Below are 27967 nucleotides of genomic sequence, written 5' to 3' on the forward strand. Positions count from 1 at the left end.
ATAGATAGATAGATATGGATGGATGTGGATGGATGGATGGATGGATGGATGTAGATAAATAGATAGATAGATATGGATGGATGTGGATGGATGGATGGATGGAAATAGATTGATGGATAGAGATGATAGATAGATAGATAGATATGGATGGATGGATGGATGGATGGATGGATGGATGGATGGATGGATGGATGTAGATTCATGGATAGAGATAGATAGATAGATAGATAGATAGATAGATAGATAGATAGATAGATAGATAGATAGATGTAGATCAAAAGATGATAGCTGGATAGATAGATAGATAGATAGATAGATAGATAGATAGATAGATAGATAGATAGATAGATAGATAGATAGATAGATAGATAGATATGGATGTATGTATGTATGTGGATGGATGGATGAATGGATGGAGATAGATAGATATGGATGGATGGAGATAGATTGATGGATAGAGATAGATAGATGGATGGATGGATGGATGGAGAGATATGGATGGAGAGACATGGATGTATGTATGGAGATGGATGGAGAGAGAGAGAGAGAGAGAGAGAGAGAGAGAGAGAAAGATAGGGATGGATGGAGAGAGATTGAGAGAGGTGGATGGATGGGTGAATGGATATAGATATTGGGAGGGAGGGAGGAGAGGAGGGGGTCTCTGTACTAAAACACAGAGCAAAACAACCATAATAGTTTCTGGTAGTTCTAAAGTCAAGGACTTCATGGGTGATGTTTGATGCACCCCTTCTGTTTCCCCACCAGATAATCTGAATTGCCCTTTCTCAAACTCAGACCATTAGCTGAGTCCCACATCACACAAATGGTTTATTTGACTTGGCTTTTTGAAAATATTCACAATTGGCTGGCTTCCCATAACTTGCTAAGCCATTAACTACGTCATTCCCGTAACATACTAAGCCATTAGCTATGTCATGCTAACCCCCGTTTTCTGCATTCACTCAATAAACGAAGCCATTGTTTCCAATGTTGGCCACTTTAAGAGAGCTGAACTTCAACTTCCCAGCATTCCCCGCCAGCAAGAGTACAGATCTTTTGTTCTGTTAAAAGACAGACAGCCACAATACATACGACATATTTCTTTTGCACTTCAATTGATTATTTTGCCCTAGTGTCTAAAACTGGCAGCCTTGGGTAGACTTTAGGTAATTCTAACTTTAAGCTTGTTATCCTCGTTCTAAGGTAAATTTGGAAAGCACACACACACACACACACACACACACACACAAAACCCTCAGGATTGTTAGTATTTTCCTAACAACTGTAAGGCTACACAATGCTACCAAGAGCCACAATGACCATTCCAGACAATTCAAAAAATAAATGATCTCGGGACATTTTATTCTAACTAGTGAGTGGTACGGTGGCCTCGAGGTGGAGCTCTCGCCTCACAATCAGGAGGCTGTGGGTTCGATCCCAGGTAGAGGCAGATATTTCTCTCTCTGGGCACAATGAGATTATATCCGCTGAACAAAATTCCGCATTGGCGACAGGAAGGGCATCTGGCCATTAAAACACTCAGCTCCATTCAGTTGCCCAGACTCCACCCCAATGCAAGGGATCAGGGGGCTGTTAAAAGGAGATGATGGTTTTAATCTAACTAACATTATTTTTCAACAGCTTGTTTGAAAGTTCTCCACACTCTCCAGATTGCTCACAATATGTTACGCACAGTGGAAGACATACAGCACTTGCAGGAATGCCCGAGTATCAGTGTCCTCGATCTCTCTCACAATAAGCTGGATGATCCCCATATTTTAGAAGTCCTGGAAACCATGCCTGATTTGGTGAGCCAAGACCCAGCTCTTTCTTAGGCCCAACATTGCCTGATTCACCCACGTTCAGCAATTCGAAGAGCTTCTTCCAGGTTTTTATAGGTAGACCTCAACCGAACTCAACGTTTCTATTGCTAAGCAAAATATTGGTTCGGCGAGTTTTGCCCCATTTTACGATAGTTTTTCCCACCGTTGTTAAGCGAACCGGGCTCCCCCATTTGACTCTGCATGTCAGAAGGTTGCAAAAGGGTCTGAGGGAAGCAGCTCCTGGAAGGCGAAGGGAAGAAGAAACGAAACTCCAGAACCGGTCAGCAAGCTATCGCAAGCAAAGACTCTTTTGAAAAGAGAAGTCTCCAAAAGAGAAAGGCTCTTTTCAAAAGAGGAATGTTGGCCGTTGGTGCTACGTTTTTAAAACGGGTCGCCTCCAGCGGACTGGCTGGACTCCAGCCAATCAGTGATCGGTGGGCTGGGCTAGCCTAGTGCGGACGGGCGGGGGAGCGAGCGAGCTGCGATGGGCGGGGGAGCAAGCTAGCTGCAACGGTGAGCGACAGGGCCGTTGCCGGTTACTTCCGGGTTCAATCAGGAACCGGATCGCGCGATCTGGTGCGAACTGGTAGGAACCCACCACTGGTCTGAATTTTGATCACATGACCACGGAGATGCTGCAATGATTGCAGGTGTGAAAAATTGTCCTAAGTCACTTTTTCACTTTCACAAGTGACTTTCGCTTACATGGTTGTAAGTCTAGCCTAACAGCCTTATTTTTTTGTTTCTGGAGCTCACGTGTCTATTGGGGATGCTTTTCAAAGAACGGGATAGAAGAAATCCAGGGGAAATAAAGTATGCATCAACAGGGCAAGCTATGGGATGATATCCTACACAACAGAGCTAAGCCTTTAGCCGTAATGTGGCTGGGAAATGCAGTGCATAAAAATAAATGAGATGAATGGATAAAAACAAGGCACTGAAAGTTAGTTTCTCAAAATGTAATGCTTCATGGTTTCCTAAAACTGCTTGTTTTCCCCTACAGCGTGTGTTGAACCTAATGGGGAATGAAGTCATTAGGAAAATAACTAACTATAGGAGGACACTTACTATCCGATTAAAACAACTGACATATTTGGACGACAGACCGGTTTTCCCAAAGGAGAGGTAAAATAAGCAAGGAGATGATTCTTTCTCAGCCTCACTAATAAAAAACTCGTAACCATTTAGTTCCACCTGAAGATGCATTTCATATTTGTACAACAAGCGATAACAAAAAACATTTTTAGAAAACTCAGTGTACAAAATCCCTGAAGCTAAACCAAAAAGTCTTCGTCATATATAGCAGCCTCCAGGTAATCTCTCCATTCTGGTGCATCTGGAGACAAACTTTTCCCCCAGAGAGGCAGCACACAGTTAGATCTCCTTGCACCCAGAAGGTTGAGGGTGGTTTCTATAAAACAAGCAATGGCAGCATAGCAGGCTGTTGTGGCCCAGCAGGATCCAGTTGAGCTGCTGATGGACTCGGATAGCGAGGGATCATTTGAGTCTGCCCTGGACGATGTGGAGGACCCTGTGCAGGGTTCAGACTCAGAGCAGGGACCAGAGAGGCTGGTTGGTCCATGAGGCATGGAGCAGTGGGGAGGATCAAAGGCAGTTTGTCCCTGATGCTAGAGTGAGAAGGGCTGAGAAACATAAGCAGCAATTACGTAGGCAGGCTCATAGAAGTTGATTCAGCTCAGGTGGTTGCGGATTGGCCCCTCCCAAGAGAGATTATAGGTGAGGCGTTGGGAGGGGACATTTGCAGGAAACAACCATTTGAAATTAGCAGTGAAGAAAGTCTTTGTCTTAGAGCCGTGTTTGAATATCTGGTTTGTTTTTCTTGTAGGTGAGTTATCTGGGCCCTCAACAAAAGGGTTTGTTATCTTGCAATTAAACAGTGGCAAACAGCCAAGCCTGTGTTCTGGCTTGTTCACAGGCGTGGAGAGAGGGGGGTCAGAACAGCAGGATAAGAAGCCTCTCTTCTGCATTGCACCCAGTTTTGGTCACCATATTGTAAAAAAAGTATTGAGACTCGGGGAAAGAGTGCAGAAGCTAAAATATAGGAACAGTTGCAGGAATTGGGTGTGTCTAGTCTAGGGCAGGGGTCGGCAACCTTAAACACTCAAAAGAGCCACAGAGTCCTAACCAGAAGCCCCCTGTTCAATTCTGGAGCTGACCAGAAGTCCTGTTCCCCCACCATAGAGTCTCCTCTTACCGCGGCATCCTTTTTCCTCTACCTGTCCTAACTGAATGCCCTATCAATTGTGGAGCCAATTGGCGACTGGGAGCCGCAGCAGAGGGATGAAAGGGCCACATGCGGCTCCAGAGCCACAGGTTGCTGACCCCTGGTCTAGTGAAAAGGAGAACCAGCGACGACAGGATAGCAGGGTTCCAATATTTAAGGGGTTGTTGCAAAGAAGGGGCTATTCTCCAAAGCGCCTGAGGGCAGGACAAGAAGCAACGGTTGGAAACTAATCAAGGAGAGAAGCAACCTAGAACTAAGGAGAAACTTCCTAACAGTGAGGGCAATTAATCAGTGGAACAACTTTCCTTCAGAACTTGTGGGTGCTCCAACAGGACATTTTTAAGAAGAGACTGGATAGCCATTTGTCTGAAATGGTAGAGGGCTGTGATGGTGAACCTAGGGCATGGGTGCCGGAAGTGGCACGCAGAGCCATCTCTATGGGCACATGAGCCGTCACCCATTGCTCTTCCGGGTTCCAGTGCGCCAGCCAGCTGCTCTTCACGCGTGCGTGCATCCATGCTAGAAACCAGAAGAGCAACTGCGCACCGCAACTGTGCATGCGCGCATCGGGAAAATGATCTTCCAGTTTCCAGCGCATGCATGTGCACCGGCCACCTGGTCTTCCAGTTTCTGGTGGGCATGCGCACGCAAAGACCAGCTGGCTTCTGCTCATGTGCAATCCAGAAACCGGAAATCACCTTCCCGGCGTGTGTATGCGCACCAGGAATGCTGCTCTTCCGGTTTCAGCACGCACGCTCCCCTTTCAGCACTTGGTGCCGAACAAGTTCACCAACACTGGTACAGGGTCTCCTGCTTAAGCAGAGGATTAGACTAGAAGACCTCCAAGGTCCCTCCCAACTCTTATTCTGCACCGTGTAGGAACTTTCTATAGAAATGGCTGAAACCCACTCCCAGATATCTGATGGAAATCCTCCTTTACCCCTTCCAGAGCCTGTGCCGAGGCCTGGGCTGCAGGGGGGCGTGAAGCCGAAAAGCAAGAAAAGGAAATGTGGGAATCGAAAGAAAGGAAGAAGATGCAGGACAGTATGGATGCCCTCACTGCAGTCCGAGAAAAAGCCAAAGAGAGGAAGAAACAGAAGGAAATGAAAGAAATGGATCGAGGCTCAGCCGATGAAAAAGGTTTGTGACTTTTGTAGGCAGGTGTAATTTAGACCACACTTAATAACATTCCTGTTTTTAATTATTTATTACATTTTATGCCACCCGTTTCCTCTATAAGTGACTCTGGGTGGCCTGAATAAATTCGTCCTGCTATCCTTGTTTTCTCCTTGACAAATTAGCCTAAAACGGCACCACTAAAACTCGTAAGACAATATTCTTGCTTAAATATACTTGTTGATGGTTTTAATTCAGTTGGTTTATATATTTAGTTCATATTTAACATACTGCTTTGCTTAATTCAAAGAAGCCAGGACAAATCATCCTTCTGCCTGTTGTTGTTGTTGTTGTTGTTGTTGTTGTTATTATTATTATTATTATTATTATTATTATTATTTTTCAACAAATGCAAGGGTTAAGTCAGTTTTTAATCTGTTATTTGGACCATCCAGAGACAATCCCATCTTCAAGCAATGATGCTGTAGCCGAAAATGGAGTGGAGGCATCAGACGTTTTGGAACCACAGCAGACGAAGCAGAAGATTGAGAAATTTGTGCAAACCACTCTGGGCGCCCACGAAGAAGCTATAGCTGCAGAGGAAATCTTGGGTGATCAGTCGAGGAGATCAGAGAGTAATCCACATGAGCAGGAATCACAGGAAGAGGAATCAGACGTGGCTCCTGGCTTCACACCTTTTGAAAAAGGTAAGGGCTTCTGCAGACCAGAAAGCAGTTGGGATGCTAAGCACTATCCAGAGTTGGCTTGAAGGGAAAACCATACAAGGAGTTTTGGATTTACCGCCATTCATTCAGGGATTGTTGGAAGCTGCAACAGCACTGGAAAAAAGGGGAATTACAACTAGTCTTTGCACTTAACAACCCTCGGAGCATCCTCCCCGTCACGTAATCAAAATTCGGGGTCTTTGGGATTTATTTATTATGGCTGTAGCATCCCAAGGTCATGTGAGGCCTCCATTTGCAACCTTCCCAGCTAGCTTCAAAGCAGCAAAATCAACAGGGGAAGCTGGATACGTTTCAATGACCGCATTATTCACATTGCAACTGCAGCGATTCCCGTAATAACCACGGCAAAAAAAAAAAAAGACTGTAAAATCAGGCCTAACTCACTTCCCAATCACCTTGGTTAGTAACAGAAGTTCTCATCCCAATTGCGGTCGTAAATTGAGGACTGCCTGAACTACCTGCCCTCTTTTAAAAAATGTATTTTTTCTTTCTTTCTTTTTTTCTTTGTCTGTACACTGAGAGCATCTGCACCAAAGACAAATTCCTTGTGTGTCCAATCCCACTTGACCAATAAACCTATTCTATTCCATTCCTATTCCTATTCTAATCTATTCTTCATTCCAATATTCTATTCCATTCTATTCTAGTCTGTAAACGGAGACTCTAAATTCCACACCTATCTGAAAATTCTAAGGAATACAGACCAACCTAGATCCGATCTATTGCAATTTTTCATATGCTCTCTCTCTTGGCTCTTATTCCATCATCTATTTTTTTAAAGGAGATACATTTATATATTTTCATGCAATTTTTAGTTTGCGCAAAGTTGCATTGCAAAGGTTTATACAAGTAGACCTCAATTTATAACAGTTCATTTAGTGACTGTTCAAAGTTACCACGGCACCAAAAAAAGGGACTTACGACCATTTCTTATACTTAGGACCATCACAGCATCTCCATGGTCACATGATCAAAATCCAGACCCTTGGCGACGGCCTCATATTTATGACAATTGCCGTGTCCTGGGGTCATTTTTGAGACAATGGGGAAGCCAGATTCATTTGACAACTGTTGTTACTCACTTAACAACCGCAGTGATTTGATTAACAACTGTGGCAAGAAAAAACATAAAATGTTGCCAAATGCCTCACTTAGCAACAGAAATATTGGATTCAATTGTGGCCATAAGCCGAGGACAACCTGCATTCTGCAAGTTAAGTCAGATAGAGTAAGATTTGAAATAATCCAATATGTATCTTGGCTCAAGAAGTACAAATTAGCTCAGTTCCGTTACAAATGTGGAACAGATGGCGCTCTCCAATATCTCCTTTTATTCAAGGGAATAAAAGAAGAAGAATCTACCAATAATAGATTAATCCTTGCTATTGCCTTGGGACAAGGGACCTTAGGTTACCACCACTAGGGGGCAGCATGGTGAAACTATCCCCCCCCTCCCCAATTCTGTGCCTACTTATTCAGCCTCCAGGGTCACTCCAGCTAGCAACTTTTTTACCAGGCATAAAGCTAAGATTAGCAAATCAATTTTATTTATTTCATTTATTATCTACCCGTCAAATTCCCATGGCCGCCCCACCACCAAAAGTGACCCTGGGTGTCATTGTACAACTGAATGCCACAAAGAAGAGGGAGTCAAGCTATTCTCCAAAGCACTAGAACAAGAAGCAATGGGTGGAAACTAATCAAGGAGAGAAGCAACTTAGAGCCGAGTAGAAATTTCCTGACAGTTAGAACAATTAATCAGTGGAACAGAAGTTGTGAATGCCCCAACACTGAAAGTCTTTAAGAAGATGCTGGATAGCCATTTGTCTGAAACGGGATAGGGTTTCCTGCCTAGGCAGGGGGTTGGACTAGAAGACCTCCAAGGTCCCTTCCAATTCTGCTATTGTATTGTATTGAATAACTGAATCCAAGATTTTTATCTCTTTAGAAACAGTTTATAGGTTCGCTACCGAAGGGCCACTGCGAACTGAATGCATTGACTTGACAGATATTGAGCACATTACGTTGGACGTGCCAGAAAAACTTTTCCTCGATGTAAGTTTTATCAGCAGGACAAGAAAGATGAGGTGAAGTTGGAGGGCCGGGAAGGAAACATGTGTTCCATGACATTTCTCTCCCTTACCCACCATTCATTCTCTTGAAAAGCTCTTTTTCTTCAATAAACATTCAAATATTTTTCAGGAACTTCCTGATTTAGAAGATATAGAGACTCTTGGCGAAGATTCACCGAAGGAGAACATCTTCACCAAAAAGGTCATTTATCCCCCCCCCCCCCTCTCTCTCTAAAGTTAACAACTGCCACATACAAAAAATGTTATAAAATTGGGTTTGTCGTGTTTACGGCCATCACAACTTATGACCATAATGGGCAGGCTCCATTAGAGTTGTAAGTCGAGCAACCCCTGTATACTTATTCAGGGGTAATTCAAATATGCCAATAAGACAGTGATTTCTTTTCTGTTTGTACCAATTTCAGAATGGAAACACAGATTAAAAACCTCACAAGTCCACAAGTCTTAAAATTAACAAGGTTGGACAGCCCTGTTTCAAAGTAGATGTTTTCATACAAAGCCACTTTTGCCAGATGCATGAAAGACACAAAGGTGCAAGGAAAAGTTGTAGAATTAATGTAATACACAAACCCATAAGTTATTTAAAATAACAAGGCTAGGGGCAAGAAACTGACATCATACAGGGAACTAATTCGCATGTAGTGCTTTGCAACCATTCCTAACCAAGTCACAAGAGACAGAATGTTAATCCTGATTACTGTAAGGAAGTTTAAATTCTTGATTTATTTTAGGAAACAAAATGGTTTAAAATGAGGTGAATCTTGGGTATCAGGTTTCTATTGCAAGTAGTCCTTGACTTACAACCATTTGTGTAGTTGTTCAAAGTTACAACGGCCCTGAGAAAAGCATCTTACGGCCGTTTTTCACACTTACGACCTTTGCAACATCTCCCTGGTCATATGATTACATTTCAAATGCTTGGCAACCAGTGCATATTTATGACGGTTGCAGCCTCCTGGGATCATGCAATCCCCTTTTGTGGCAAACTGACAAGCAAATTCAACGGGGAAGCCAAGTTCACTGAACCACGTTACTTACTTAACAACTGCAGTGATTCACTTAGCAACTGGCGTAAGAAAGGTCATAAAGTAATGCATAATTCATTTAGCAACTCTTGCTTAGCCGCAGAAATGTTGGGCTCAGTTGTCGTAAGTCAAGGATTATATATAATAGAAAGAAATCCATTTTGTGCTATTTGTTTCATCTTCACAGCAAATATCTCCTCCCAAAATTGAAGTGATTTCTGAAGCCAGCCATGAGAGAAGCTGTGCTGAGGGCAACGTCATCACTTCTGACAATTCACTAACAACGGAAGTCTTAAACTCCATTTTTTCAAAAGATTCTACGGTACCTGAAGTCGGTGTCGAAGAAACCATTAGGCCAATTGTCCAAGATCTTCTTGCACCCCAAGAGAAAACCGAGGAACATCAAGGAAAACCTCTAGCACCTTTAATTGAAGACATCACTCCTGAATCTTCAGAGCCTTCACGACGTGATCAAAATGGACTCCTTCCAGATGTAAAAAATGTAGAGATTCAGTCCGGATCACCTTGCCTAGGTAAATTTACACATGCAAAACAATTATGCCCTCAGTCTATAATCATCTGTTTGAGGCTCTCTAATGTTGGGACAAATCCACTTAGTCACTTTACTTCTCCTCGGAACTGCTCACTGAAATAGGCCTAGCTTGTACTTCTGGCATATGTACAAGGTACAACCTAAATATCGATGGAAATTCTCAGTCATAAAAGTTAAATCATGGCAGCTGATTTTTTTTTCTTGTTCTTTTTTGGAGCTTCAAAGGTTTCAAACTGAACAAGAAGAAAAAATGCCCCGTTGCCATGACTCAAGTTCCAGACAAGGACGCCTAAAGCTCAACTATATTTCTTTAGAAATAAAATGCGATTGTTTCAATTATGCTTTCACTGCTTGGGTTCATGTGGCAGGCTAAAGCCAGGCTGGTTAAACCATGGTTCACTAAACAAGACGCAATGACCTGCAAAGCTGTTTGGGGAACACAAGTGGGGTAAGAATAACAATAATAAGCAACGCTTAAGCTACAAATAGAGGCTTACAAGTAAGGAAAACTTAATATGAGTCATTGCAGTATGAATAATGAATCCAGCTACCATGTCAGGGTTTAGGACCTGGCTGTATAAGCCTGTCTGCTTGGGATTACACCCACGCATTATTTGTGAGTTTTTGCTTTAAGATCTAGTTTACATTTGGAAAGTTTCACACCCTATTTTGTCACAAAGCAAAGCAGTGCAACAGCAACATATAAAATCTGTAAAGGCTGCATCAGCCAGCAAACCTAAGTGAAATATAGAAACAGTGTTCAAAAATAAAAACTCAGATCCTGGTAATTTTTGAACAGAAGATTGAATCAGTTAGCCTTTATACGTTTTAATTTGTTTAGAAAATACGCACAGCACTTCAATCACAGACTGTAAGTGGCTTAGAACTAGTACAAAAATGTCTATAGCAAAATAACCATCAATAAGTATCAAATCACTAGGTCAAGTTTTTTTTTTAATTTCCCCAAAAGGAAGAAGTTAGCACAATTCTCTCCTAAAAATTCACCGCGAAGCTTGGAATTAATAACAACCTTCATGCCACGATGAAGGAGAAGCTCTGTAAAAAAAAAGTCGCATTTCATGACCATTGTGAGAGAAAGCTTGAAAAATGGCGACACCCTACCTGTCCGATCTGCTTCTTCATATCATCTAAGCAGATTTTACTTGGAGTAAAAAGTACCCAGGACCCAAGTCCTTCATAGATAAGGACACCTTGAACTGAGCTTGGAAACAAACTAGTAACCACTGTAGTTATATAAAGCAGGGGGTCTCCAACTTCAACTCCCAGAATTCCCCAGTCAGCAAAGCTATGTATTCATGCTTGGTTGAATGAACCCAATGCATGCAACAAAGTGAAGATGTAAGTCAAGGCTAAGCCATATCAAGTGTTTGCAAATCACAGTGGCAAGGTTCACACAGCATCTTAAGGCCAAATTAAACCACATTCAGATTAGGGCAATGCAAGGGAGAACTAAGGAGAAATTTCCTGACAGAACAATTAATCAGGGAAACAACTTGCCTCCAGAAGTTATAAATGCTCCAGCACTATAAGTTTTTAAGAATAGATTGTACAAACATTTGTCTGAAATGGTATAGGGTCTACTGCCTGAGTATGGGGTTGGACTAGAAGACCTCCAAGGTACCTTCCAACTCTTCTATTCTATTCTATTCTTCTTAAGTTCTACCTCTAGCAAAGTAAACCTGATTAAGAGTGAGAGATTCTGAAGAACCTCTTAAGATGCTGGGCTGAGCTGGAAACCAAGATGAAGGGACTTCAAGGAGACTTCACACTCCGTGACCTCTGTGAATTTTTGTCTTTTCTGCGGGGGGGGGGGGACCACTTAGGAAATGCGCTTGCTTGTTTAATTAGATTCTGAATCATCTCGACGTCCCTCCGAGTCCCTCCAAGCCAAATAACTAAACAGGCTCCTTCCTTCGAAAAACCTTGGAAAGACCACAGCTTCACCTGCCTGGGTCAAGAAAAAAAATGTCTTTTTTGCCTCCCAACAGATGCAGAGCAGCCAGCATCAGAAGCGAGTGAAGATGCTGAGCAGGCGTTGGACTGAGGAGTGAGGCGGACAGTGGGATGCATCCTGATGGTTTCATCTGCCTGGTCCCTCTCCTTGAGGTTCTCCACCTGCCACTTGATCACCAACCTGTGCGTGGGATCGCCTGGACTGAGGACACCCAGAGCTGCCCCGTGGCGTGGAGCTTGGAAGCCTCTATGGCAGCTCCTCAAGATTTCAGTAGGAATTCATTTTTAACTTTTGGGGTTCTGTTAGCACAATGCAGTTAAAGCACTGAATGGAAAGAGAAGCAATTTAAGTCTCGGTTGTTTTGTTTTGTCCCAGTACAATCCAATGTTTCCCAGTTTCGTTGCCCTCTGTCTTCTGGGACAGCAAGTTACTCAAGTCGTTGTTGTGTATTTCTCCTTGGATTTATTTCTAAATGTAATTCAGCTTCAATAAAGGTTTCTGTTCTCAGCTGCGTGCACCTCATTCCTGATCTTGCTTGTTGGTTGGCATATTCAATGCAAAAAGAATCCCTTCCTGCCTTGTATTTTTCACAGCTGGAATGAGAAGCCCAGTGGTGGGATTCAAAATCCACGCTTCATGCAGCAAAGACCACCTTCGGGGTCAGCGCTGGTAAGATGAGCTGTTTTTTAGCTCAGCTGAGACACGCAATCCACTCTGCCATGCGGATCCGCTGAGCTAAAAAACAAGGGAATATAGGACAGGGAACGACAGGGGTGGGATGCCAGGGCCAACCAGAGGTGGTATTGGGCGGTTCTCTGAACTACTCAAAATTTCCGCTAGCAGTTCATCCGAACCAGTCCTAACCGGCTGAATCCCACCTTAGGAGAAGCCCTTCAGTTGTAGATTCCCCATTAAGTCCAAGACGGATGACTTTCACAGACAGGAAGAAAAGATTTGCTAAGAATCATGAGGCACAGTCTTGTAAATCAAGTGTTTTCCTCCCTATCTGAAATCTGCACTGTAATTTTCCAATCCCGAGCTATTGGGATCCTTCTCAACAAGTCAGAAGACACCTGTACGCCGAATTAAGGTGGGAGCTTCCTGATCGTCTAGACCTCTGTAGCGAGTCCTTCATTCTCTAGTGTTATCATCCTGCAGAGGGAAAGCAGTTGAGGCTTTGTCCACCCTACATGGAAACAGGGCTCAGCACACACTCAAATGTCTTTAAACCCAGAATCTGCATCTTTACATATCAAAAAATTTACAAGACTGCTTAGCGTTACTATGAACTCGGGGGTGGGATTCAGCCGGTTCGGGCAAACCGTTTGCTCCGACGATCAGGTGACCCCACCCGCCTGCCCCTGCGCTTTACTTACCTATATCCTCTCAGCTGATTCGCGCGGCAGAGCAGATTGCCGCGCCTCAGTTGTGTTACTCCCCAGAAGTAATGTGGATGGTAAGTTTTGTTAAAACCACGCATGTCTGCGGCGCACACGATCACCGAACCGGTGGTTAAACTGGCAGGATTCCATCATTGTATCAATTAGATATTATGAATTAAATGCAAAGGGGTCTGCTGATAAACCTAATAGCTACAATTCTGTTTTTAAACATTTGTGGAAGATGCTCCAGGAGGGAGAGATTTGTAACATGAAAGCAGAGAAATCGGCGCAAAAAAACCGTATTCCTGCATCAGCAATGAACATGGATTCCCTTACATATTCAATGGGTTGGTTATTCCCAAGGATGAAAAGAATTCTCACTCACACTCATCCTCAAAAAAAAAAAAATCTCTCTTCTGCAGCGAGGTCAGGTTTAATTTAATGTAGTGCATTTCTTAGCAATAAAAAGAGGAAGAGAAAGTTCCAGACTGAATGGGAAGAGTTAAATTTTCAGATAGATGTCTAAAGTTTGGCAGTCAAGGAGATGCCAGTTGATGCTTTTCAGAATCCCATCCTTCCTTAGGAGCAGAAGAATGAAGGTCCAGAATTAATGGAGGGAGGCATTTCTGAATAAAATGTGGAGCAATATAAATGATTAAAAGGAGATAAAAGCAAAACTTTGGGAGGGATTTATAGCAATACCATCCAAATCCATAGAACTCAGCTCTGGATATTTAGATGTCTATATTCCCCAGAATGTGGGAGAATTACACCGTAAATCACAAGAGAATCTTCCCACTGTGCTTGGAAACCAGATTGGGGTGAAAGCTCCATCATCTTCAAGAGATGCTAAAACATTGTATAACTTGTGACTTCATGACTTCTGATCCCACCAATCATTCCCCAAAAGAATCAGAGATATGTTAAAAGTCATAAGCTCCAGATTCAGCCAGTACAGTAAATTCAAGGGAAATTCTCAAAACAGTTCACTCTTCATATATTGCATGTTTTTTCTAGGGCTGTTGGTCATTCTTATCAAGTCAAATATGTGACCTACTTTGACTTTGCTCATAAAGTGGCTGTGGAGAAATTAAAGCACAACAGACCGAACACAGTTGAGCAAAATTCACCTGGAATTTTAAATGCCAATGTTATCTTGCCTTGCCAGTGGCTAGCTTCTTTCATTATTTATTAAGCGATCAAGTGTTCCCCTTCCATATTTATCAAATGATCGGCTCATCCTTCAGTAACTCCACTTATAAGATCCAGTTTGGTCTCATGGGGAAGGCATCAGGCTAGAAACCAAGAGATTTTGACTATGGAGATACATAGTTTTCCCAGAGATGCTTTTTCAAGAGGCAATTGGACTTTCTTTGTTTATCTTTGAAGACGTTTTGCTTCTCAGCCAGGAAGCTTCTTCAGCTTTTACAGCTTCTTCATCCATGAAGCTTTTTCAGCTTGTGTGAGCGAAGCGAGGGTGTACGCGTGCTCACATTTGCTAACTGATAGGGAGGGTAAGGGAATCCCACCGCTGAACTATAGGCATGAAAAACTGGCTGGATGTATTTAGGGGCAGTCCTCCTCTCTCAGCCCAACCGACCTCGTGTTTGCTCGTGTTCTTGTTCTTGTTTAATGAAAAGAAGGACTAAGGGAGACAGGATAGCAGTGTTCCAATATCTCAGGGGCTGCCACAAAGAAGAAGGAGTCAAGCTATTCTCCAAGGCACCTGAGGGCAGGACAAGAAGCAATGGGTGGAAACTAATCAAGGAGAGAAGCAACTTAGAACTGAGGAGAAACTTCCTGAGAGTTAGAACAATTAATCAGTGGGACAGAAGTTGCCTCCAGAAGTTGTGAATGCCCCAACACTGGAAGTCTTTAAGAAGATGTTGGACAGCCATTTGTCTGAAACGGAATAGGGTTTCCTGCCTAGGCAGGGGGTTGGACTAGAAGACCTCCAAGGTCCCTTCCAACTCTGCTATTGGATTGGATTGTGGGAAAAATAGAAGGAGGAAGGAGGTATGTTTTCTGCCTTGAGTTATTTATAATAATAAAAGAGTGGTACAAATAAATAAATTAAACCGTGCAACGCTGGGGTGGTGAGGTGATCATTATCAATATACAAAAGAAACAAACACAGGAGTCTTTCAAGCTTTTTTTTTCCTGTAAGAGAACACATGAAGTCCCTTTAAAAGAGAAAAAGAAAAAAAAATGAGAAAAGGACATTGGCCAACTATCAACAAATTAAGGGTAAGATTCCTGGAGAAGTCAATCCCTTGGTTTAAAAGCATTTCTCCTGCAGAGCGGTTTATACCTATGTGGGCCACTGGGGGCAGTATATGTTACGTCTTAAATCAGGGGTGTCCAAACTTGGGAACTTTTCCCAAGTTTGGACACCCCTGTCTTAAATGCATTGGGTTATTCCCTACTTACCTATAGGTAATCTGTGAATTTAACAGACATTCATTCAATGACCTTACAACGGCACTGGAAAAAGTCGCTTGCCACCGGTCCTCGCGCTTACGACCATCATAGCATCCCCACAGCCACACAATCAAAATTTGGACCCTTGCCAATTGGCGTATCTTTATGGCGTTGCAATATACCAGGGTCATGTGATCATCGCATGTGACTTTCCCAGCTGGTTTCTGAGAAGCAAAGTCAATGGGAGAAGCCGGACTATGTGATTCACTTAACAGCTGCAGTGATTCACTTAACAACCGTGGCAAAAATGATCACCGCCTAGCCAATCAATGGAAATTATGTTCCAAAGTGTGGTCGTAAGTCAAGGACCACACTCAAAATGCACTGTTGGATAAGCTATTCATGCTGTATGTGCTACATACTGCCCCCTGTGGCTGCTTAGGGCATTACAGGCTCCAAAGGGGGGGGGAAAGAAAAGCAATTCTCCCATAGCAACACCGCCCCCTTTGGTTGAATTGGGTTCTGGTAGGTGAAGGGCCAGTAATATAGAGCAGGGATGGACCGCTATGGCAAAGAGTGGTGTGGTGAACAAAACTCCGCATTGGAGTCAGGAAGGGCATCCGGCCAGTAAACCCTTAGCTCCATTCAGTTAGCCAGACTCCACCCCAAAAGGGATTATGGGGTCGTTAAAAGATGATGATGGACGGCTAGGGCAACTTTTATGACCCGTGAACTTCAACTCCCACAATTCCTAAGCCCGCACAGGAATTCTGGGAGTTGAAGTCCACCGCTCTGCACCATAGCTGCTCATCCGATGAAGAGCAATGGGATGACATGATGTCACATATACTCTTGTCTTCCAATTAGTCCTTCAAAGGAAAGATATCAAGAAATAAGCCACAGGTATTTTTCATAGTCCTCAAAGCATTTTGGCATCTAAAGCTTAAAGTTTGATCTTTAAGCTAATTCAAGAAACTCCAGGAATTTGAGAGCTGGCCCAAAATCCCAAACGTCAACTGGGCATTCAAGAGAAGTCAAAAACATGAGCCGAGCGGACAGAAGAGTAAAAGGATCACTTGATCGGATATTGATTCCTACATGAGGTCATGTTTGTTGAACAGCCTAAGTAAACAGATATGCTGATACACAATACACGGTTGGCTAATCACCACGCCGGCTGTGGGTGAAGGAAGCTGTAGTCCAAAATATCTGGAGGGCACCAGGTTGGAGGAGACTGCGAGACCATGCAGAACAAACCAGTTGAATGCATGGCCTCCCCCATCCCCTCCCCATCCCCAAAAAACCCCAGTTGAATGCATGGAGCTCTCCGTTCGAAAAGAGTGTCCTGAACTGGTCAAAATAGCAGCACAAGAGTTATCTCGGAAAAGTAGTCTTTCCTTGTGAAGTGTAAGAGTTTGTGGGTGTGTGACCGGAATCCCAGACCAAGCCAGCAGACAAAGCCGTGTTGCTCAGATGTCAATATTCAGCTCCCGAGCAAGAGATACTGAAGATGAGGCTCTTGTCGTCAGGTGGACTTCTTATTTATGTTCTTCTCCAGTTGTCCCACAGTGAGCATCTGCAGATGATGCAAATAATAATAATGATAATAATAATAACAACACAAACTACGGTAAAACTATGCAGAGTTATTGACCAAGGAAAAGAGAGAGAGAGGTAGTGATGATTTTTTAAAAACTGGCTGATCCAGAATAGGACAGAATAAGAGAATAACAGAACAACAGATTGGGAAGGGATCTTGGAGGTCTTCTAGTCCAGCCCCCTGCTCAAGCAGGAGACCCTGTACCATTCTGGACAAGTGGCTGTCCAGTCTCTTCTTAACAGCCTCCAGTGATGGAGTAGCTACAACTTCTGGAGGGAAGCTTCTGTTCTCGCTGCCAGGGAAATTTCTCCTTTGTTCTAGGCTGGATCTCTCTTTGATTAGCTTCCTTCCTTCCTTCCTTCCTTCCTTCCTTCCTTCCTTCCTTCCTTCCTTCCTTCCTTCCTTCCTTCCTTCCTTCCTTCCTTCCTTTTTCTTTCTTTCCTGCCATCTTGGTAATCTACTGGCAACCCTGCAAACTGGACCATGCAATCCCAAAGGGAGATGCAGGCCAAAAGAAAAGTGGTTACGAATGATTCCACTCTATTTATGGGAGAGTAAACACACACAAAAGGGACGCGGTGGCTCAGAGGCTAAGACGCTGAGCTTGTCGATCAGAAAGGTCAGCAGTTCAGCGGTTCGAATCCCTAGTGCTGTGTAACAGAGTGAGCTCCCGTTACTTGTCCCAGCTTCTGCCAACCGAGCAGTGCGAAAGCACGTAAAAAAATGCAAGTAGAAAAATAGGGACCACCTTTGGTGGGAAGGGAACAGCGCCTTCCGTGCGCCTTCGGCGTTTAGTGACGCCAGCCACATGACCACGGAGACGTCTTCAGACAGCGCTGGCTCTTCGGCTTTGAAACAGAAATGAGCACCGCCCCCTAGAGTCGGGAACGACTAGCACATATGTGCGAGGGGAACCTTAAGCACACAAAATTTGGTTTGAATGTATTAAGAAAGAGGGGACAAGTAGCAAAGTTCCGGCAAACAGTCTTTCAAGGTGAATTTACAACCACAGACCTTATCAGGCTTGGAGAGCTGCCAGGCCAATATCTCCCAAACGCAACTGCTGTACAAGAAAATACTTGGCAAGGCGTCTCTGAGAGTCACAAACAAAGCTTCACAGTAATTAAGGGAACTGATTTGTCTCCTGCAAACTCCACTCCCGTTTCGCTCCTCTATTATTCCCTATGGGAGGGGCCATTCATCGTCCACATGTGGCCTTGCTCCCAAGTCATCCCCTGTTCTTTAGCTGCTCCTTTCGTCTGGCAACTCTGCCCATGTGCACACTGGGAACAGGCTCCAGCTGTTCTTCTGCCCCACTGATCTCCGACTCTGAAGGCAGCTGATAACTGTCGGACGGCCGTGGCCTCAACTCTGCCTCCGACACAGAGTCCTCATCAGAGCCTTCCCCAGACTCCAGGACTGGCCCAGGTTCCTCCCCAACCCTCCTCACTGTCCGAACCTGCCACCAGCTCCGCTGGCCGTTGATAGGCCACAACAACATTTATTGCAGAAACAAACAATCTGTGCCTGCATGCCAGGATAAAGAAAATACTAAACTACAATTGCTTGTCAATGACATTGTTTCAATTCACTAAATTAAGTGATGGGGGGGGGGGGAGAGAAGGGTGATTGCTAATCTGGAAGTAAAGCTTTTCCCCGTTAATCTCAAATCTGGGAAGCTTTAATCTAGATTCTTGTCCTTCGCAAAGGATTTGCTTGAAGAGCCTCTTTCAGATCTGGGATTATAGTCTATAATTCCTCTACTTAATCTGCATTAGCAGTAGGATGCATGATTTTTTTCCCCTCAGGCAAAGCCCTTAGATGCAGTGAGTGGGACCAGGATACAAATGAATTGTTTCACTTAGGTTTAAGATTAATTAAATTAAAATTTCAAATTTCTAGGTTTTATCATATCTCAAGACCTCAAATAGACACCTAACATCAAAAACATCATCAAAAAAGCACAACAAAGAATGTTCTTCCTGCGCCAACTCAGGAAGCTCAAACTGCCCAAAGAGCAGCTGATTCAGTTCTACAGAGGAATGATTGAGTCTGTCATTTGCACCTCCATAACTGTCTGGTTTGGCTCTGCAACCCAACAAGACAGACAGAGACTTCAGAGGGGAATCAGAACTGCAGGAAAAACAATGGCTACCACCCTGCCTTCCATTGAGGAGCTGTAATTGCACGAGTCAAAAAGAGGGCTGTGAAAATATTTACAGACCCCTCATATCCTGGACATAAATTGTTTCAATTCCTACCCTCAAAACGATGCGATAGGGCACTGCACACCAGAACAACTAGACACAAGGACAGGTTTCCCCCCCCCCCCCCGAATGCCATCCCTCTGCTAAACAAAACATTCCCTCACCACTGTCAAACTATTTACTAAGGCTGCATTCCTATTACTATTAGTCTTCTCATCGTTCCTATCACCCATCTCCTCCCACTCATGACAGCAGGAGTGTAACTTCGTTGCTTGTATCCTTATGATTTATATTGATATTGATTGTTTCCTGATTGCTTATTAGTAACCTATGACTATCACTAAGTGTTGTATCTTATGATTCTTGATGAATGTATTCGTTTTTATTTCTCTTTATGTACACTGAGCACATATGCACCAAAGACAAATTCCTTGTGCATCTAATCACACTTGGCCAATAAAGAATTCTATTTGTTCTGTTCTGTTCTGTTCTATTCTTCTATTCTATTCTATTTTATTCTATTCCATTCTACTCTACTCTACTCTATTCTAATTACAGTTAAATAACGTTAGCACATCTGCTCGTTATTTGTTCATTTAATAATTTCCTCTCTCTGGTATCTGGGGGGGGGGTAATAACACATTAGAAGCAACTTCTGGAGATTTCTGATGGCCACAGTCCAAAGACTTCACTGCTTATGCACTTCAGAAAGGTGCAGGTTTATTTTATTTATTAAATTTATATGCTGCCCATTTCACTATCCAAAGCGTTTATGCCCAGATAAATATTAAAGTTAAAGAAATCTGATTGTACACGATGGAAACTTCACTTGGAAGTGATGCAGATCATAGCAATGTCCCGCTAGTTAAATGATAGGGTTGGGAGGGACCTTGAGGCTTTCTAGTCAAGCAGGAGACCTGGCCCATACCATTCTACCTGTGTCCACCTATCAAGCCTCATTTTATTAAAGAAATGACATTGACCTTTCTTGAGGAAGTGATTATTCATACTGGTGCAACCGAAGCATAGATTTTGATCAGTTGTTCTTACCCATACTTTACCAAGGTTTTTGGGAAGGTGGCCCTACTGAATACCTGTTCTTCAGACAGGAGTCTCAGCTGGGAAAAGATTCCTGTTCGAAGCTTTGGAGAACAGATTGGAATCAGAATACAAAGATGGAAGGGACCTTAGAGGTCTTCTAGTCCAACCCACTGCTGAAGCAGGAGACCCTATATATATATATAAGCCCAAAACCCAGCCTGAAGATGGCGAGTGAGACCTCGCCGAAACGTTGCCAAGACAATCTCAATCTTACATGGGAAAAGACCCTAAATAACAGAGTTGGAAGAGACCTTGGAGGTCTTCTAGTCCAACCCTCCGCTCAGGCAGGAAACCTTATACCATTTCAGACAGATGTGGTCCAACCTCTTCTTAAAAGCCTCCAGGTTTAGGTTTAGGTTTTATTAAATTTATAGACCGCCCCCTCTCCCCGTAGGGACTCGGGGCGGTGAGGGAGCATCCACAGCTTCTGGAAGCAAGCCATTACTCTGATTAATTGTTGTCATTTTCAATAAATTTCTCCTTAGTTCTAGATAGGACCTCTCATTGATAATCTTCCATCCATTACTCCTTGTCCTACACTCTGGTGCTTTGGAGAATAATTGACTAAGAATAATCTTGATGACAGCCTTTGAAGTACTGGAAGATAGCTATCATGTCACCCTTAATCCTTCCCTCCATGATAGACACAGCTAATTCCCTCAATTGTTCATCATAACTTTAGCCTCCCGATTCCTAATCCTCTTGGTTGCTCTTCTCTGCACTCTTTCTAGAGTCTCAACATCTTTTTTTTATATATATTGTGGTGGCCAGAACTGGGTGCACTATTCCAAGTGTGGCCTCACCAGTGCAGTATTAAAGCAGTACTAACACTTCATGTGACCTTGATGCTATATCTCTCTGTGGATGCGATATCACATCTGTCTCCCCTTCTGCAGGTCTGTCTCTTACCCCAGGCAAATCGGCCTCCACGTCATTTAAAGTCCACTCACTCGACGGGATCATGGGATTGAAGGCCTAATAGAAAGAAAGAAAGAAAGAAAGAAAGAAAGAAAGAAAGAAAGAAAGAAAGAAAGAAAGAAAGAAAGAAAGAAAGACATTCAGCTTGCTTTGGAGTCAAATGCACAGCAAGGAGCAAAATGCTTTCATTTGGATCCTTTCTCCATTCTTTTTACACGCACACATGTTTTCTTTTTTTAAAGTTTTTTTTAATTTTATTTAATATAAACATACCATAAACAAGTGAATCGTCTGGGTACAAATATTTTGTGCAGTAACAATTCAATTTACAGCCATATTCATCATTTTATCTATTCTTAAGCTGAAACGTAACATACTATCATCAAAATCCCCTTCTTAATTTGTTTTTTGGGTTACATTTCCCACATTTGCTAGACATATTTTTAAATGTTTTGGGCCCTAAAAGGACCACAGCACACAGTTACGACCTTTGAAGCATTTCCATGGTGATCAAAATTCAGAGGCTTGGCACCTGCTCATACTTATGACCGTTGCTGTGGTCATCTTTTGCGACCTTCGAACAAGCAAAGGCAATGGGAAATCTGGATTCCCTTAGGACCCAGGTTGCTAACTTATCAACTTGCAGTGATTCACTTAACAATTGTGGCAAGGTAGGTCGTAACATGGGGCAGAACTCACTTAAGAAATATCTCGCTTAATGACAGAATGTTCAGGCCGCCATAAGTCAAGGACTACCTTTAATCACACAGATAGGATATCCATGGTTTTTTTTTTAACCCCTCTCCTGGATGTCTCTAACCTGATGTTTTTCAAACTTAAGTCATGTGGAACTTCAACTCCCAGAGTTCCTCCAGCGAGCGTAGGGAATTTACCTCCAAAGATCTGTTCGTTTCCAGACTGTACTGTGGATTTCTTAGAAAGATCTGAAAGCCTTCCAAATTCAGATCAGCCCCGTCCCAGAGATCAGGAATGACAGTTCTGAAGAAGCACAAAAAAAGACAGTTGTTTAGAAACAAATTCAGACCTTCAGATCAATCAGAATAGAGCTGGAAGGGACCTTGGAGGTCTTCTAGTCCAGCCCCCTGCTCAAGAAGGAGACTATATATATATATATATATAATGTATTTGTGTTACAACCCCTGGTATGCCCAAATATGGGAGGAAGCTCACTACTCCCTCTTTCTGTCCTTCGGCTCATCACAGAAGACCATGCAGGCAGAAAACCATATTTTTATTTTTAATGTTGCCTTTCTATATTTGTGTTGTATTTGTATTTGTATTTATATATACACACCATTTCAGACATGTGACTATCCAGTCTCTTCTTAAAAACCCCAGTAAGAACTTCTAGAGGCAAGCTGTTCCACTGGTTAATTGTCCTCCCTGTTAGGAAATCTTTCCTTAATTCCAGGCTGCTTCTCTCCTTGATTAGTTTCCAACCATTGTTTTTTGTCCTGCCCTCTGGTGCTTTGGAAAACAAGTTGACCCCCTCCTCTTTGTGGCAGCCTCGCCAACTCCCCACGAAATCGCCAAATCCCACGTATATTTCAGCATTCTCTCCTGACATTTCACCAGTTCCCAGATGTCAAATCTAGAACTCGCAAGGTTCCAGTCCTCTGGTGTGAAATGGGAGCATTCTCGTATAAGAGCTTACCAAAAGCTTACAAAATCTCAACATGTAAGCGGGATGATCTCCAGCAGATTAGGACAAGAAAGAAAGCAGGAGTAAACTTTCAATCCAGGATTTTGAGGTTCATCTCATATAAAAATATACAGAGGGCAACCCCAAAGTTCTACAGGCAGTCTTCAAGTTATGGCTGGTAACTTGGCAACTATTCAAAGTTATGACTGGTCAGAAAAGGGGGACTTATGACCCAGATTTGAAATTCTTAGGGTTCGGGGCAGGGGTGAAATCCAGCTGGTTCTGACAAACTCTGGAGAACCGGTAGTGGAAATTTTGAGTATTTACAATACAATACAATAGTAGAGTTGGAAGGGACCTTGGAGGTCTTCTAGTCCAACCCCCTGCCTAGGCAGGAAACCCTATACCGTTTCAGACAAATGGCTATCCAACATCTTCTTAAAGACTTCCAGTCTTGGGGCATTCACAACTTCTGGAGGCAACTTCTGTTCCACTGATTAATTGTTCTAACTGTCAGGAAGTTTCTCCTCGGTTCTAAGTTGCTTCTCTCCTTGATTAGTTTCCATCCATTGCTTCTTGTTCTACCCTCGGGTGCTTTGGAGAATAGTTTGACTCCTTCTTCTTTGGGGCAACCCCTGAGATATTGGAACACTGCTATCATGTCTCCCCTAGTTCTTCTTTTCATTAAACTAGACATCCCCAGTTCCTGCAACCGTTCTTCATATGTTTTAGTCTCCAGTCCCCTAATCATCTTTGTTGCTCTTCTCTGCACTCTTTCTAGAGTCTCCAGTCTCCAGTTCAGAGAACTGGTAGCAGAAACTTTGAGTAGTTCGGAAAACTGGCAAATACCACCCCTGGCTGGCCTCAGGAGTGGGTTGGGAATGGAAATTTTGAAGTATCCTTCTCCTGCCACACCCACAGGACTGGTAGTAAAAAAAAAATCAATTTCACCACTGGTTTGGCCTCCCCTTTATAATCATGTGACCAAACAACACTCACTACATTTATGGGTGTTTGCAGTGTCCCAGATTCACTCCCGGTTTCGACAAAACCACACCTATAGTAAACGACTGGCTCACTTTAGCATAGTGACTGTCTTAACAACCACTGCAAAACAGGTTGTTTAAAAAAAAAGTCATGTCACCGGCCAACGTTACGACTGTTACGGCATACAGCTGCGTAATAAGCAGGCTCCGTTACCGTCAAGACATTGAGGACTACCTGAGATCCATGTTTCTGTTCTGGACTCGGTTCCATAACTCCCAACCGGCAGGACCAAAAAACACAAGGATTTAGGGGTTATCAGAACTGCAGCCCAGGTATTACTGCCGGTTCGGTGCACGCAAAAATTTTGCTGCCAGTTCCAGTGACCCAGGCCGCCAAACCACTACCGGTTCAGCTGAACCGGTCCGATCCAGTAGGAACCCACTCCTGCTGCAGCCTAAGAGAGCAGCATTGATCTTCAACAACGCTGGGTACACACACCTGTGCCTCACCTGTCCAAAAATGATTGTCTTTCCTGGGGCTGCAAACACATTGGCTGCAAGTCATCGCACCTTGTCCTCCCATCTAAGACCGATTGGACCACGGTAATGGGCAGCACAGGAGGCTCAGGACAGGGGTTGTACCCAACCAAGGGGACAGGAGGACTGGAGAATGCAGCTTTCCTGTCCGGACCAGTGGCTTCTTCCTTGATCAGCAGAAGACTGGTTTCCCTAGAACGAGAAATAAGTCCTCTCCATGTTTTGTCTTTCTTTGCTCCTGTTGTGGCCCACCAGTGGCCTGCGGAGCTGGCAGCAGACTCGGACAGTGAGGAGGGTTGGGGAGGAACCTGGGCCAGTCCTGGAGTCTGGGGAAGGCTCTGATGAGGGCTCTGTGTTGGAGGCAGAGAGGGGGCCAGGGCCGTCTGACAGTTATCAGCTGCCTTGAGTGTCAGACATCAGTGACCAAACTCCACTCCCCTTTCGCTCCTCTTTTATTTCCTCTTTGGGGGGGGGGATTCATCATCCACCTGTGGCCTTACTCCCAAGCAGAATCCTGTTCTTTGGTTGCCCCCTTTGTCTGACAACTCTGCGCATGCGCACACTGGGAACAGGCTCCAGCTGTTCGTCTGCCTCACTGATGTCTGACTCTGAAGGCAGCTGATAACTGGCAGATGGCTCTGGCTCCCTCTTCCTCCGACACAGAGCCCTCATCAGAGCTTTCCCCAGCCTCCAGGACTGGCCCATGTCCCTCCCCAGCCTCCTCACTGTCCGAATCTGCTGCCAGCTCTGCTGGCGGGCCACAACACCAACTTAATTTCTATTTGGAAATCACTTCTGGATTTTGTGCTCCAGGTGACAACAAATGAAACTGTGACTTTGGGTTGTGCTGATAAGTTTGTTGTTACAGACATGGCTAATAAATATTAGTATGTAAAAGTAAAAAGTTAAGGCTTAGTTTCCTGGGCTAAAAAGAGTTAGAAGTCCATGTTTCCCCCCCCTCTTTACACTTCTTTTATCCCCCCCCCCTCATTTCTCCACTATTTTCATTTGATTATTTACCTCTCACTGTCAGGAGGCAGCTGTAAAGCCACTGAACTAGGCTGGGCGGCTTCGGGAACATCAGAAATGATGGTCCCTCTTGGGACAGGGCTGTTTAAACACGAGGCAGGCTCTGCGGATGGCTGGAAACAGCAAAAGGGGGGGGGGGGATAAAGCTTTTGTTATTCTGATGAAGCTCCAGAGGAATAAAGGTAATCCTTGACTTATGACCGTAAGTCGTTACGGTCATAAGACATTATGGTCATAGGTCGTGACAATGGTAAGATGGGTCATTCATGTGACCGACTTAATTTAATTTTATAACCTCTTTGAAAGAGTTAAAGATAACTTTTGTTGTCATTTTTTTTAATGTGGGTACACTGGCACACAATAAAAAGGAAATTCTGTTGCCTGCTCTCAAAAGTAAACATACATAACATACATAAGACATCCTCTCTCTCCCTCTCTCTCTCTCTCTCTCTCTCTCTCTCTCTGCCTATCTATCTAGCTATCTAGCTATTATCTATCTATCTCTATCATCATCTATCATCTATCTACGATATCTATCTATCTATCTATCTATCTATCTATCTATCTATCTATCTATCTATCTATCTATCTATTATCTATCTCTATCATCTATCATCTTATGATATCTATCTATCTATCTATCTATCTATCTATCTATCATCTATCATCTATCTATCTACCTACCTACCTACCTACCTACCTACCTACCTACCTACCTATCTATCATCTATCTATCTATCTATCTATCTATCTATCTATCTATCATCTATCTATCTATCATCTATCTATCTATCTATCTATCTATCTATCATCTATCTATCTATCTATCTATCTATCTATCTATCTATCTATCTATCTATCCTCTATCTATCCTCTATCTATCCTCTATTATCAGCTATCAGCTATCAATGATATCTATCTATCGTTGTTTCCTTCTTGGTAGTTCCTTCATGAAGGTTGCTCACAGCCTTACAGCCAAACAATCAAACAGTAAACAACAGCCTCATCAAGGAATTACCAAGACAAAAACCACACTCCCATCAACACCGACAGGCAGGCTACTGTATGTAACCAGAGAGCAAGCCTCACTCCTTTCTAGCACTGATGTTACCTAGCTGGGTCATGAAACGTCTCCAAGAAAACCACCAAGGTCAAGGAGCACCAAGGACGACCTCCTCCTCCCCCTCTCTCCCCTTCCTCCTGCTCCCTCTCCTTTCTAGCACTGATGATGTTACCAGGCTGGGTCATGAAATGTCTGCAAGAAAACCACCAAGCTCAGAGAGAGCCCGAAGGATTCCTCAGGTCAACCCTGAGCTATGCACATTCTCTTCTATTGGAACTGAAAGTACTTCTCCCCTCTTTCCTTTTACTTTCTGGAAAACTAGGAAGGGTCCCTTCTCAAACGCTTCCCACGCCCTCCTTCCTTCTGTGGGCTGAGGCATGTTCCACACACATCTCCCTCCACCTCCCGGGGTCATTGGCGCAGACCATTACAATCCCACAAACGATTTTGCTTCAAACCAAGAAGCATCTCCTCAAATCCCCGGCCGCAAATCAACCAAGAGCTGATTGACATCCCAAATCAGTTGCCAGGCAAAACGAGAGCAGCTTAGAAACCAAAGACTGGAGACATCGCGACCCCAAACTTACAGACTGAATGTAGCAAGGCTCGTGAAAGGGATCCAAAGGCAGAGGCCTCCTGAACTTGGCCACCTGTGGGGCAGAGCTCCCATCATCCAGCATGAGAGGCCTAGTGGGCAGATAAGGATGCAAAGCAGTTTAACCCCCCATATCCGGATGTCTGGCTCCCACAGATTTATCACAGACTATCTGATCACCCGGCGTTACCCGAGTATTTATTTATAGGGAGGGAAATATCCGGACCAAACGTAATTTCTAATGTTGGGTTTCCCCCCATACCAGAGGGAGCCCCCTTGTGGAGTACTGTGAAGCGGTTACCTTGGCAACTCCACTGCGCTGTATTAGTAGAGGCCATTTTACGGCAGTACAGTAGAAGTCATTTTAAGGCACAACAGGCTGTATCTTAACAGAACACACACACACACCCGAGGGGTGTTAGGGGGGGTCTTACCCCCACAGTATTTTTTTCCAGAGAGTAAGTCATCTGTGTACCAAGGTTGGTTGAAATAGCTCAAGGCGTTCCAGAGTTATAATGGAACACACATATACACACAGCCATTTATATAGACATATATATATAGATTATTTCATTTATTTATGGTGCCTTCAAGTTAGTCTTGACTCCCGGGGAATCATCTGTGTTAGACACTTGTTCTAACTACAGTGGTTTCCACCAAGGTCCTCCGTTCCGGCGGGAACAGAGGTTTAATCCTATTGGTCGAAGGGTCTCCCTATCAAAGGGCTGCTGTCAGATTCAACCTTCGCTGGATTGTTCTCACTTGTTGTACTTAATAAAGAGCTGTTGTTACCGTTAAGCCTGTGTGTGCCTATCCATTACCCAATCTAACAATCTAGATTTGGCAAGATTGTGAAAGAGGTTTTTGCCCTTGCTTGTGTCTTAGGGCT

The 27967-nt window shown here is 43.6% G+C and overlaps 2 protein-coding genes across 7 annotated transcripts in view; one reads left to right on the top strand and one right to left on the bottom strand.

The window, feature by feature from the left end:
- DNAAF1 (dynein axonemal assembly factor 1) overlaps window positions 1–12064 on the top strand; it is a 20311-nt gene extending 8247 nt beyond the window's left edge. For all 3 annotated transcript variants that reach the window (XM_081963169.1, XM_081963168.1, XM_081963170.1), the window contains exons 7-14: window positions 1642–1808; window positions 2827–2948; window positions 5018–5208; window positions 5640–5891; window positions 7879–7985; window positions 8133–8204; window positions 9236–9581; window positions 11611–12064. In XM_081963169.1, coding sequence (XP_081819295.1) covers window positions 1642–1808; window positions 2827–2948; window positions 5018–5208; window positions 5640–5891; window positions 7879–7985; window positions 8133–8204; window positions 9236–9581; window positions 11611–11666 — 1313 coding nt within the window. In that variant the 3' untranslated portion in view covers window positions 11667–12064. The remainder of the gene's footprint in view (window positions 1–1641; window positions 1809–2826; window positions 2949–5017; window positions 5209–5639; window positions 5892–7878; window positions 7986–8132; window positions 8205–9235; window positions 9582–11610) is intronic.
- Window positions 12065–16225: 4161 nt separating this feature from the next.
- LOC309397381 (heat shock factor protein 4-like) overlaps window positions 16226–27967 on the bottom strand; it is a 42711-nt gene continuing 30969 nt past the window's right edge. For 3 of the 4 annotated variants that reach the window (XM_081963369.1, XM_081963368.1, XM_081963365.1), the window contains exons 7-12: window positions 27071–27170; window positions 25412–25533; window positions 24365–24583; window positions 22099–22204; window positions 21197–21262; window positions 16226–16955 (exon numbers count right to left, since the gene is read on the bottom strand). In XM_081963369.1, coding sequence (XP_081819495.1) covers window positions 16905–16955; window positions 21197–21262; window positions 22099–22204; window positions 24365–24583; window positions 25412–25533; window positions 27071–27170 — 664 coding nt within the window. In that variant the 3' untranslated portion in view covers window positions 16226–16904. The remainder of the gene's footprint in view (window positions 16956–21196; window positions 21263–22098; window positions 22205–24364; window positions 24584–25411; window positions 25534–27070; window positions 27171–27967) is intronic. The other variant, XM_081963366.1, reaches the window with a different exon arrangement.

Source organism: Natrix helvetica, assembly GCF_964273705.1.
Source record: "Natrix helvetica genome assembly, chromosome: 10".
Classification (NCBI taxonomy): Eukaryota; Metazoa; Chordata; class Lepidosauria; order Squamata; family Natricidae; genus Natrix; species Natrix helvetica.